General features: G+C 42.2%; 1 protein-coding gene across 1 annotated transcript in view; it reads right to left on the bottom strand.

Annotated features, from left to right (window-relative positions):
- The window catches only part of LOC141148662 (galanin receptor 2b-like), a 33,218-nt gene extending 25,342 nt beyond the window's left edge, over positions 1–7,876 (bottom strand). The window contains exon 1 of the mRNA XM_073636296.1: positions 7,675–7,876. Coding sequence (XP_073492397.1) covers positions 7,675–7,678 — 4 coding nt within the window. The 5' untranslated portion in view covers positions 7,679–7,876. The remainder of the gene's footprint in view (positions 1–7,674) is intronic.
- Positions 7,877–14,023: the final 6,147 nt, after the last annotated feature.

Here is a 14,023-nt window from a genome sequence, read left to right as displayed (position 1 = left end):
CCTTTAAAATGTTAGCAAGCGTGCTAATCTCTAGTATCCTGTCCCTTATAGTCACTTTTCAATTTTCATTCCCTGTTGCAACAAATCTGGGCTTCAGACGCAATGCTCTGCGCCCTGAGTCCACCCTATTTTGAAGCCCATTAGAGCCTCTGGCTCTAATCAGGTTCTTCAAAAAAAAAAAAAAAAAACCTGGCCGCTGTAATTCATATGCCTGGTGACTCAAAAAGGGCCGGACACATGAATAGGGGGCAGCCGTGGATAGAGTCATGTTATACATGACTCTATCCATTGCATATAGAGGGTGGCTGGAGAGAGGGGGCGGCGCCCCTAATGGAGGGGCCGCCACTGGCTGATTGTCTACCGTGCACAACTGCACCAGATTTTGCACTCTTCAGTTTTAGTAAATCACCCCCACAGTGATACATAACACACTTTTGCACCTCAAAGTAGTTAGCCGGTGTTTTATGTAGAACAGAGATGCCGGTGATTCTGCATTTTGCATCCTCTGCTGTGCCTAATCAGCTTTTGTTAGTCACACGGATTGGTATGATTGGTAATTTGCATAATATGACATTATCTGACTTCACTCTCTGCTTGTTCCAAGTCAGCCAGTAGCAGCCAGGTAGGTAGCATTTTCAGACAGATGGTAGCACCTGTGTTATGACCAATCTTCAAATCAGTTACCTTCCCGAACGACTTACCATAAAATCCATGTTTTTAGACGTTTCAGTGTTCTGATTATCTTCACAATTATGCTAAAGTAGTATTAAACCCAAAGCAACCATTTATTAATTTGCAGATTACCAGTTCTTAGATGTAATGGCTGCATTCATTTCCCCTTTTAGGCTTTCTTTCTTCTATTTTGCTTTGTTTTTACGTTTTCTCTTATTTTCACCAGCTGTCCTGCAGCTGTACAGTGAAACCTTGGATTATGAGCATAATCCATTCCAGGAGAATGCTTGTAATCCAAAGCACTCGCATATCAAAGCGAGTTTCCCCACAGAAGTCAATGGAAACGAAGATAATTCGTTCCGCATTGACTTCTATTGCATGCAATACCGCATGTGGCCAGAGGTGGGGGGCGCCGGAGAGACTCGGAAATACTCGGGGACAGCTCGGCTGAACTCGGAAACCCTAAGAGAGGCTCGGAAACACTCGGGAACTGAGTATTTCAGTGTTTCCGAGTATTTCCGAGTGTTTCCGAGTATTTCCGAACGGCTCCGAACCGTTCTGAGTGTCACCGGCGCCCCCGCACCTCTGGCCAAATGCGGTACTGCACACCCTATTGGCTTGAATCCTGCTCGTTTTGCGAGACGACACTTGCAAACCGAGTCAGAATTTTTTTTTTAAAAGTTGCTCGTCTTTCAAAACGCTTGTTAACCGCGTTACTCGTAAACCAAGGTTCCACTGTAGCAGTTACAGGAATGAGACAAACCATTTACCAATGACAGGGGGGCATACAGTGATCAGCTTTTATTTATTCATGTAAAACCTTTATCCCAAAAGTAGAACTGCACGATTCTGGATAAAATGAGAATCACAATTTTATTTTACTTAGAATAAAGATCACGATTCATTCACAATTCTCACGTAACATCATCTTTCACATTATAAAAAAAAAAAAAAAATTGGGCTAACTTTACTGTTTATTTTTTGTTTTTAATTCATTAAAGTGTATTTTTTCCCTCAAAATTGCATTGAATGTGCAGTGCAACATAAAATATTGCAACGATCACCATTTTATTTTTTAGGGTCTCTGCTAAAAAATATATATAATGTTTGGGGGTTCTAAGTAATTTTGTAGCAAAAAATACTGATTTTAACTTGCAACAAATGTCAGAAAAAGGTTTAGTCTTTAAGTGGTTAAACTGACCTCATTTACAGACTGAAGTTCATCCCTTTGATCTAAGAGAACCAAGTGATACTTTTTTTTATAGTTGTCTCTAAGGCCTCTTTCACACTGACGATCCGTTCAGGTCCGCCTGTCAGTTTTTTAGGCGGACCTGAACGGACCCTCCATAGATCTCTATGGAGCGTCGGATGTCAGCGGTGACATGTCCGCTGATATCCGACCCGCTCCGTTCCGAAAAAGTATAACGGAGGAAAAACCTACTTTTCCATCCGTTTTCGGATTGGATCGGGTGACGACGGACTCTACTTTTTTTTTAAAGCTGTCAGCAGTGAGCAGAGAACGGCTCTGCACTGAATCTTGGAAATGCTGGATTAAGATCATGAGGGGGGTTGAAGCGAGATCACGATTTTTTTCATGATTAATCGTGCAGCTCTACCCAAAAAGGAACAAAAAAAACCTGTTTGCCGTAACTGATTATATAGTGTGAGTTGGAGTTTGACTTCAACTTGTTAGTGTATCTATATCTGCTAGTTCATCTAACACTCCCCTCCCCCTAGACAGACAATGCTGCTGTCCAAAGGTGCCCCCTGTGCTCCTTCATCCAGAGTGGAGGTACTCTAATACATGAGGAGTGGTACTAGATGGAAACCAGAGCGTAAAAAAGCCTAAAAAAGAAAACTAATATATATATGAGCAGTATTATGTTTGTTATATTTCACTGTAAGCACTATTTTTTTATTTATTTAAATAATACATTTTAAGAAATTAAAGAAAAAAAAAGAAAACTAATGCAGCCTTCACATCTAATGATTGGTAAGCTGCAATATATTACTTTTTTGGTTCTGGGTTTAATGTTCAGTTGGTCAGAAGCATCTCATTAAAGTGTATGTGAACCCCAACAATGAACTTCTATTATTTGCTCCCTGTTATATATACAGTTGGAAGCATTTTGTGTACAATATACTTGTCGATCCTGCCATAAATCCAGCACTGTCCTTTGCTCTCTGCTGCGTTATCTCAAATAATGTTATTGGGAAGTGTGTTTGGACTACAAAACACCCAGAGCGGGGAAGGTGTCCTGGAGTCCTAAAACACTTCCTGTCCTAGGGTGACAACTTTACTCTTCAATACAGTACAGGGAGTGAACGTTGTCACCCTAGGAAGGAAATGTGTTACTGGCAGGATCACCAGGAGGTAATAAAAGAAAAATAAAACAAAATAAAACTAAAAATAAATTATTATTATTATATAAAATTATTATTATTATATAATAATAATAATCAACAACAACAACAACACATAAATAAATGATAGAAATAAAACAGTCTAATGCCCATACACACAATCCGAAAATCAGACGACAGATCGTTTGTTTTTTTTTTGCATGCTAGTCATATATCGAAGCTGAAGAATTTACTAAAGTTACGAAAATTCTCGTATGACAAATAAAAAAAATCGGAAGTGATGTCACGTGTTGTAATGTATTTGTATTGTATTTTCGGACGACAACTGTACTGATTAAACGAAAATCGTACGATCTGGTATCGTACAAGAAAAATTTTCGTGCTTGTCCGGTAAAATAATATCAGATGAACTGTCGTGATCGGCTCTCGAAAGCTCTGTACTAACGATACGATTATCGTACGATCGCGTCGAAAGCGGTATTTTTCGTCCGATTTTGGGATCGTGTGTACGGGCCATACATCTAAAAATTGGTAAGGTGCAGTTTATTATATCCTTGTTCTCAGTTTGTACTTTTAGGATAGTCATGTTAGCTATATGTCATGTTACATACAGTAGTTACATAGTTAGTCAGTTTGAAAAAAGACACATCTGGTTCAACCAATTATAAAAAAAAAAAAAAAAGAATCATACAATCCCATATACACAATCCTATACCCACAGTTGATCCAGAGGAAGGTAGAAAACCCCAGCAGAGCATGTTCCAATTTGCTACACCATGGGAAAAAAATTCCTTCCTGATCCCCCGAGAGGTAATTGGATATATTCCCTGGATCAACTTTACCTATAAATGTTAGCACCCAGTTATATTATGTGCATTTAGGAATGAATCCAGGCCGTTTTTAAAGCAATCTACTGAGCTTGCCAGAACCACCTCTGGAGGGAGACTATTCCACATTTTCACAGCTTTTACTGGGAAGAAACCTTTCCGTATTTGGAGATGAAATCTTTTTTCCTCTAGACATAAAGAGTGCCCGCTTGTCCTCTGTGATGACCTTAAAGTGAAAAACTCAACACCAAGTTCACTATACGGACCCCTTATGTATTTGTACATGTTGATCATATCCCCCCCTAATCTCCTCTTCTCAGGAGAGAATAAATTCAGTTCCTCTAATCTTTCCTCATAGCTGAACTCCTCCATGCCTCTTATCAGTTTGGTTGCCCTTCTCTGCACTTTCTCCAGTTCCCCGATATCCTTTTTGAGAACTGGTGGTCAAAACTGAACTGCATATTCCAGATGAGGTCTTACTAATGATTTGCACAGGGGCAAAATGATATCTCTCTGGAGTCCATACCTCTCTTAATACAAGAAAGGACTTTGCTTGCTTTGGAAACCGCAGCTTGGCATTGCATGCTATTATTGAGCTTATGATCTACCAAAACCCCCAGATCCTTCTCCACCATTGATTCCCCCAGTTGTACTCCCCCTAGTATGTATGATGCAGCTTGCTAGAACATTAAAAAGATTAGAGCATCACAAAATCTGAATGAATCAGTACAAGAAGTCAAAAAGCCATCATGTTTTAGGCTCACAACTCTCCCTTCATCAGGGCTTGAATGCTGGCAGTGAATTCAGAATAATACTGTATAGCAGTTGCAAATAAAGAATTAAAAAGATTGCTTACAGGCTGCACTCAGCCTGAGAATGCACGTAAAATCACGCCACGTTTGTGCACATTTTGTGTGGGTTCTTGTGCCATGCACACGGGGCAGCCTATTCGGGTCAATGGGCTGCTCTTCACGCAAAAAATGCTGCAGAGTAGCTCATGTAGCTTTTTGCCATGTTGGGCCCCGTGTGTGTCTAATCACGCATTTTGCTGCATTTTTTCCACGTGGAAAAATGTGCTTTAGCTTGGCGCATTTGGGGTAAATTTAACAATGAATGGCACCACAAACGCAACACGTGTACTTTAACTGCATCAGGTCCACATTATAGCTGAATGACGGGTACAGCGCGGATCTGCTTTGCTGGGAGTACGTCTATTGACGTCCTCCCCTTTACAGGCTCACCACGCCCCCTAAAAGGGCACACGGGGCGCGCGTTGTGATCACCTGAGTCAATGAGACTCGGGTGATCACAGATCGGAGTAAGGGGCTGATCCTGGCCCACCAGTACCGCCTGCTAGTGCCAGGAATCAGTGCCACCTATCAGTGCCCACAAGTGCCACCTATCAATGCCCACCAGTGGTGCCAATCAGTGCCTCATCAGTGCCACCTAGCAGTGCTGCTTATCAGTGTCACCTACCAGTGCCCATCACTACCACCCATTAGTGCCCATCAGTGCCACCTATCAGTGCCACCTACTAGTGCCCTTCAGTGCCACCTATCAATGCCCTTCTGTGCCACCCATCAGTGCCATCCATCAGTGCCACCTCTCAGTGCCCACCAATTCCACCTATGAGTGCCCACCAGTGCCACCTCATCAGTGCCCACCAGTGCTGCCTATTAGTGCCCATCAGTGCCCCCTTATCAGTGCCCATCAGTGCAGCCTATCGGTGACCATCAGTGCAGCCTATCAGTGCCCATCAGTGCAGCCTATCAGTGCCCATCAGTGTAGCCTCATCAGCGCACGTCAATGAAGGAGAAGAATTACCTGTTTGCACAATTTATTAACAAAATATAAAACGGTTTTGTATTTTTTTTTTTTTTAAATCGGTCTTTTTTAATGTTTTTAACAAAAAATAAAAAACCCAGAGGTGATCAAATACCACCAACAAAGCTCTATTTGTGGGGGAAGAAATGAAAAAAATGTCATTTGGGTACAGTTTTGTATGACCGCGCAATTGTCATTCAAAGAGTGACAGCGCTAAAAGCTGAAAATTGGTCTGGGCAGGAAGGGGGTTTAAGTGCCCAGTAAGCAAGTGGTTAAAAAAAGCTCAGGTGTGATTGGAGCCACAGAAAGATTATGGGGCTGATTTCCTAAAGGCAAATAGACGGTGCACTCTAAAAGTGCAGTTACTCCAGAGCTTAGTAAATGTGAAGAAGCTCTGCTGACTTCCATCATCCAATTATAAGCCAGCAAAAATGCAGGTTTTTGTTTTTTCTTTTCCTTGCACGTGATTGGATATTCTTTTGCAAAGTGAAGTTTCATCTCATTTACTAAACTCTCGAGCAACTGCACCTGCAAAGTACAAAGTCTATTTGCCTTTAGTAAATCAACTCTTGATTGATAGCTCCAGGGACCATCTGGTACACCTTGGTTGAGCTGCTTCTAAGGCTCCATGCACACTGGGCTTATAAAAATGTCTGTTCTCTTGGGAGTTAAAAAAAAACAGTCATATAGAGCATTTTTTGTACAAAGTTTAGACGAGTTTAGGAGAGTTTTACGTTTTTTTCTGCCTCCAAGCTCAATTCAGAAACGTGATCTAGAAGGTTTTTTTTTTTTTCTGCCTCTAAACGTTAAACTCAAAATATGCCTCTAATCGCCCTAATGTGCATGGACGCACGGGGGGTTATTTACGAAAGGCAAATCCACTTTGCACTACAAAGTGCAAACTAGACATGTGCGCCGTCAATAAATTTGTTTCATTTCGTTCCGTTTCATATTAAAATTAATTCGTATTTCGTGTCCGGAATTCAATTCGGATTCGTACGAATTTTCGTTAGCTTCGTAAACTTTCCGTAACAATGCCGAATGTCCGTTATGATGAATTTATCATTATGTGAATGTACAATGTATATGTAAAGCGCTGCGTAAATTGACAGCGCTATATAAGTACCTTAAATAAAATAAATAAATTATGAGGGGCTCCCACCATCCCTGTACTGTGCTGACTTCCTGGGGTTTTTAACTTAATCATAACGAATATTGGTACTTAACGAACATTCTGTCCGATTCTGTTGCAACTGAATTTGGATCCGAAGTTCGTATATGAAATTTCGTATTTCGTACAGAATTCGTATGCATAAAAATTTGTATTTCGGGTTCGTACGAATTTCCGGAAATTTGTACGAATTTCCGATTCGTACGAAACTAATCGCACATGTCTAGTGCAAACTACAAGTGCAAAGTGCACTTGAAATTGCGCTGAAAGTGCACTTGGAAGTGCAGTCGCTGTAAATCTGAGGGGTAGCTCTGAAATGAGGGGAAGCTCTGCTGATTTTATCATCCAATCACGTGCAAGCTAAAATGCTGTTTTTTATTTTCCTTGCATGTCCCCCTCGGATCTACAGCGACTGCACTTCCAAGTGCACTTTCAGTGCAATTTCAAGTGCAAAGTGGATTTACCTTTCATAAATAACCCCCATAGGATAACATTGAGCTGCTTCTACAAGCAGAACACAAAACACAAAACAGGCAACGTTTTTTTTTAAGTCATGGAGCCTAAAAGTCGGATCCTGATTTAAATTTTCGGGTCCAGGGCTCCGCTAATCGCGCCAATGCTGTGAAGTTTGTAACTATTGTGTCAGTTAGTATAGCAAGGAGGAAGTCCCCATTGGCCATGAAGGTTGTATGGTGGATCCTTCCAAGTATCAGATCTAGGAAGGTGCAATAGATTGCATGCTGGCTAACCCATGGACTGCCCTCCCTCCCTTATCTCATGCATTAGTGACCGGTGGGGCTCACGTCCGGTACTTACCCATGCACTAAGATTGGCGGTCCCTCTGCTGGTTAAGCACACATGCCATAGAGATCATATGGTGGTACATCCCAGGCAGTGGTGATGAGTAGTCTTCTCTCTGTCCTCCCGTAGTGGTACCCAGTGCTCAGGCATCCCTGCATCCACAGCACATCTCTGCTCAGCTGCATTTATCAGAGCTCTGCTGAATCCAACAGTTACCTTGTAAAGGAGGGCTCTGCTCCTCCTCCATAGACTCAGCACAAATCAAATAGAGGGGGGAGGAAAAGGGGGGGGGCAGGATTGCAAAGGGGAAGCTTGTAGTCAGTAAGGGATGTAGAGATGTACACTATCAGTTCATCATTATAACACAAAGAAATAGAGGATGTCATTCACCAAATCCACAAATATCTATTATCGTGATTGGTAAAATTGATGCTTATTGAGCTTTCGGAAAGCAATTCAGAGAAGCATTGGGGCTGATCTTATTTTGATAATTATATAACTAGATTTGTTCCTATTAGTGTCAATCCAGACACCACATCCCAGCGATCAAAAGCATTAAATTGCATAAATAGAACAGCAGGGGCATTACTAGACCCCCGATCCCCCCCCCCCAGGCAGGAGCCTCAGGTCTTCTATAGAGAACCCAGAATCTCCTTTGAGATATAGAAATGATAAACTCACAGTATGCCACTTTGAAACATTGTATATTTTATCCTTTTAATCCATCTAATATTTATTTGGTCACCATAATTATATATATTTATTATATATTTATTTATATAATATATATATATATATATAAAAAATATAAATATATATCTATAATATATATTTATATAGCGCCAACAGTTTACGCAGTGCTTTAGAATATAAAGAGGGGCAGTACTATTACAAAACACTTCAACACAGAAGGAATAGGAGGGCCCTGCTCGTGGAGCTTACAATCTAAAAGGAGGGGGAGGTGGTACAAAAAGGTAATAGCTGCAGGGGATGAACTGATAATACAGTTTTAGACTATTAAAATAATTGTGTTAGCCTTATGCCCTGTACACACGGTCGGATTTTCCGACTGAAAAAATGCGATCGGATTGTGTTTTCGGAAATTCCGATCGTGTGTGGGCTCCATCGGACTTTTTCCATCGGATTTTCCGACACACAAAGTTTGAGAGCAGGATATAAGATTTTCCGACAACAAAACTTTGTGCGACCGTGTGTATGCAAGACAAGTTTGGCACAAAATCCGTCTGAAAGAATCCGACAGATTTTGTGGTTGGAATGTCCGATCAATGTCCGATCGTGTGTACAGGGCATTAGGCTTATTTATTTCATTGATTTATTACAGGCACTTATATAGTGCCGTCAATTTATGCAGCACTTTACTTAACACTTGCCCCCCGGAAGGTTTTACCCCCTTTATGACCAGACCATTTTTTTTTTGCAATTCAGCACTTCTGTGCTGCCCCAACGGGGCATAGAATTTATAATAGATTGTTTTCCTAATCATTTTCTATCGACGTTCATATTTAGTTCACATGCTGCCATCTAGTGACCTTTTGTGGTAATGCACTTGTTTTCTCAAGTTTATTTTCCCTTATGTTATGACACACTTCCTTTATATGTAATGCTCCACCCTTCTTCCTGTGTTTTGGACTTCCTGTGTCATGGATGCAGCAACAAGCCACATGTAGCAGGGCACATGTATTCTGCATTGTAAGCTACAGACAGTATCATCTTTTGACCGCATAAATACTACAACCTGTTCATCTGCTGTAACCTGATGTTCAGAATAAAAGCATCTTGTGGATGGAATCGGTATTTGGTGAGTTCAAGCTATCTGATGAGGATTGTCCTCAGTGATTATATCTTATACAGGCCAGGCATAGAGGTCTCACAAGGGATAGTCGCTTCACGACAGTCGGGGTCAGAATAACTTCACTAGTTTAAAGTGGATGTAAACCCAGAATTTTTTTTTTTTTTTTTTGATGTCATAATGTAGAGTATAAGATTTCCTATCATTTGAGCCCAGTCTTGCCACACAGAGTTAATCCATCTCTGAGCAATCCTCTTTTATTGTTCAGTGAGACAAATCTTGACAAACTGAGAAAAACTTTGTCAAATCTGCCCCCTTGCTGTGAGTGACAGCATAAGACACAGGCATTATTTTTTAATTCCCTCCCCCACTCCTTTCTTCAGCAGCTCTGCAAGGATTGGCTGTTCCACACCTCATACGTGATCCAGGGTACAGCGGCGGCCTTGCCGCAGTAGATATACGTGGAGCAGTCCGCAAGTGGAAATATTATATATTCACATTAGTCCCAGCCATAGGCGTCGCCAGGGGGTGGCTATCGAGGCTGGAGCCCATAGCCCCGAGTCTCTTGCGTCCCTGCCTAACCAGCACGGCGGGAGGCATTAGGGGTGGAGGAGAGAGATGAGCGGGCAGTCGAACAGAGATGACATCATCTCTTTTCACCCGCTCCACGTCACCACTCTTCCGCCCTCACAGCAGGACCACTTCAATGTGGGAGTGATGTGCAACGGGGAGCAGAGAGATGACACTATCTCTCACTGCCCGCCACACATCAGCGCTCTCCCACCCTCACAGCGCGGGCCTCTTAAATGTCGGAGGTGCGGCGGGGAGCAGAGAGATTACATCATCTTTCACTGCCCGCCCCGCATCTCCGCTCTCCTGCCCTCAATAAATGGACCAGTGCTGCCAGCCTGCCACCAATGCAATGACAATGCACATTTGGTGGCACTAGCTGGCATGGCAAGTGACAATCCACATCAGTTGGCAAGTGACAATCTGCAAATGGTGGCAAGTAACAATCTGCAAATGGTGGCAAGTGACAATCTGCAAATGGTGGCAAGTGACAATCTACAAAAAGTGGCAAGTGACAATCTGCAAATGGCGGCAGGTGATGTGGCAATCTGCAAATGGTGGAAGGTGATGTGGTAAGTGACAATCCACATCTGGTGTCAGGCAATATGGCAAGTGACAATCCACATCTAGTGGCAGGTGACGGTGGCAAGTTAAAAAGCTGCATCTGGTGGCAGGAGATGTGGCAGGGCTCCCACTGATTCTGCATTATGGTGAGTTGAACCACTTCATTATATATTAGAATGTAACAATAGAAACAATGCGCTTCGATCACCCTGACACCATATCAACCATGGAACCATGGTGCCATGATGATGGAAACAAAAAATTGCTTGCCCAACCCCCCCCCCCCGCTCCCAGAACGCGGTGACGTACAACACGTACGACGGGACTAGAAAACGGAGGTTCACTAGCCAATAGCTTCCGTCTTGTACTTGCTTCAGAGTATGTGTCGTTTTTAGTGTGTCGGAACAGCATACAGACGAGCGGTTTTTCCGATAGTAATTTGTTACGTCGGAAAAATATAGAACATGTTCTCTATCTAAGTCCATCTGAATTTTCGACAGAAAAAGTCCAATGGGGCATACACACGGTCGGAATATACGATGAAAAGCTCCCATCAGACTCTTTCTGTCGGAAATTCCGCTCGTGTGTATGTGGCATAAGTCTTGTACTTACTATGAAAGTCCAGTACATGGGCATGAGCAGGCATGTCATAATATTGAAAAAAACGAGGTTCTAACTATAAAACTATATAATTTGAACCTCATGTATTAGACAGGCTATAAGACGAGTAAGGAAGGGTTACCAGGAAAGGGTTATGTGTTCTGGAAACTCTGTTTACGTCTATCCCTGCAGACATGATTCTTCTAGAATCATCTAATATTATATAGATCAGCATTGCTCAACCAGGGTTCCTCCTGAGGTTTCTAGGAGTGCCTTGAGCAGGGAGCAATGGCAAATTGATCTCCTACCTTCACTGATCACTGAATTATAGGTAAAATTATTTTTAGCAGGGGTTCCCCAAGACCTGAAAATTATTACAGACATTCCTCCAAGGTAAAAGATTTGAGAAAGACAGCTCTAGATCACATTACTTACTTACTCATTCACATGGTGGGGGGGCCTCAGCTGGTACCTAGGTACCCCCTTTTTGTTAAGGGTGGCTTCCCAATTCCAATAAACCCCCTGCCTGCAGACTTCCACAACCATTGGGCCAGAGTTGAGGGGAAGAGGCCCTCATCCTCATCAATATGTGGACAAGTTTGAGGGCATGTGGCTGCTCTAGATTAAATCCATTACTTATTCACATGGGGGGGGGGCTGGCATCTGCGCACCTCCTTATTGTTGAAGGGGATTTCCAGATTTCAATAAGCCCCCCCCCCCCCGCCTGCTATCCCCCCTCAACCACCAAAGCCAGGGTTGTGGGGATGAGGCCCTTATCTTCATCAATATGTGGACAAGATTGAGGGAAAGTGGCTGTTCTGGATCAAACCTCTTACTCATTTACATGGAGGGCTGGTATCTGTGCACCTCCTTATTGTTAGAGGGAAATTCCAGATTGCGATAAGCCCCCCATCTGCAGATCCCCACAACCCCTGGGCCAGGGTTGTGGGGAAGAGACCTTCATCAATATGTGGACAAGGTTGAAGGCATGTGGCTTCTCTAGAACAAACCCCTTACTCTTTCACATTGGGGGGTTTGAATGTGTGTGCCCCCTCATTGTTAAAGGGGGCTTCCAGATCCATTGTTTATTAACTGTTCCAAGCAACTTTGTTTACATGGCTGCAGTTTCTAAGCCAGTGAATGAATGGGGCTTGATGCATGTACCATTTCTTATTAACCATTGACCTATATACTGTAGTAGTGGGTGAACCCCCGAACAAGCAGGGCTCCTCACTAGTCCTATCCAGATCCTGAGCAGTCCTTGAGAGGGATTAGGTAGAGGTCCATTATACCCTATAACAATCACTGCTTAAAGAAATAGCAGACTTTAGTGCTGGATGCCAATGCTGGCTGTGACATATAACAGATGACCTGAGAAGCCCCCTAATTGAAATCACCTTGCTATCTGAATAATCTGTATGAGAGCTACCATGCGTGTGTGACCCCTCACTGAGAACACCAGGACATTAAGATATCTGCTGCAAACAATCACAGCACCAAGATCGTGTGTTAGATTTGTTGTCCTTAACTTGGCTGAGACACCAATACATCCCTATGTGGCGATTTGTGATAAGCAATGATCACTGAGTAATTCCGCAGCATTCTCAATGTATTGGAAAGTCTCTGCCTGTGTATTGAAAGCTTCAGATGATGCCAAGGACTTGTTACCGCTTAACTCTCATATAGTTTATTTGTTGTAGGCAAGGTTAGAATTATTATATGGCTTACCAATGCGTTGCAAAGCTCGGGTAAGAGCAACTGAAAATCTGACCTTGGGGTTCAGGTGATGTTATCCAGACCCCTGTGAACCTAAACTTCTGACCTTGGAATTCCAGGTGGTGTCATCCAGACCCCTGTGTCTGGATGACACCCCCTGTGAGGTCTGAAGGCAATGTGGTGGAGGAAAAAGGGCATCCTTGGTTTGGAAATGTGGTGGGGGTAACTTCTGGGACTGAAGTTGGACCAAAGATGGGTCCAATAGGCAAGCATTGGGGAATGGGGCCAATTTAGATAATTTCACATAATAGACAATATTGCAATTCAGGTTTTTCCAACACATACAGTATAATTTAGTATCTCCATCACTACCCTAAGGTGATAGCAACAGAATTTGAGACAAAGGGCTCCCCTGCTTCAATTACAGTAAAGGGCAGAGGGACTTACGCAAAGAATAGCAGGCTGTGCCCTCAGAATCTGCAACAGTTGAAAGGATCTGATGGTCTTTTGAAGAATTGGGGGGCTACTCATGAGATATTTGCCCAAAACAAATTTCCTAAAGTAGCCCCGGCTTTTTCTTAAAGCAGCTCTGGGCATATAGGTTATCTTCTCTGTATGCATGTCAGCGTTAAATGATCGAGTTAGGATGGTGTGCTCCTTTAACCTTCATTATCTTTAAGTATGTTGTAAGTTATCAGATGTTGTCATTATTACTGCCTTCTGCTCTGCCTTATTATATAGATGGTAAGTCAGATCTGTTCTAGTCATTGTGCAGAAATCTCTTCGTGGTAATAGGAACAGTGGGCAAGAACAGAAGAGAAAACTGACATTGATTAGAGAAATCAGTATAGTGCTTTGACCTTTTCAGAAGCAGTACAGAAGTTTAGGACAAAATGACATTTATTTAATAACCTAACAAAGAGCAGTCATGTACCTTAACCTAAGACAACCAATCAGATTTCTGAATTCATCACTTTAGGGTAGTGGCAGATGGTGGATTACTGTACTTTAGATACTGATGTCTTTGTTATGAAATATACAGTATATATATATATATATATATATATATATATATATATATATATATATATATATATATATATA

This window comes from Aquarana catesbeiana, linkage group LG06 (genome assembly GCF_042186555.1).
Source record: "Aquarana catesbeiana isolate 2022-GZ linkage group LG06, ASM4218655v1, whole genome shotgun sequence".
Taxonomy (NCBI): Eukaryota; Metazoa; Chordata; class Amphibia; order Anura; family Ranidae; genus Aquarana; species Aquarana catesbeiana.
Note: the sequence above shows the minus strand (reverse complement) of the source record. Positions and strands in the feature narration are given on the sequence as shown.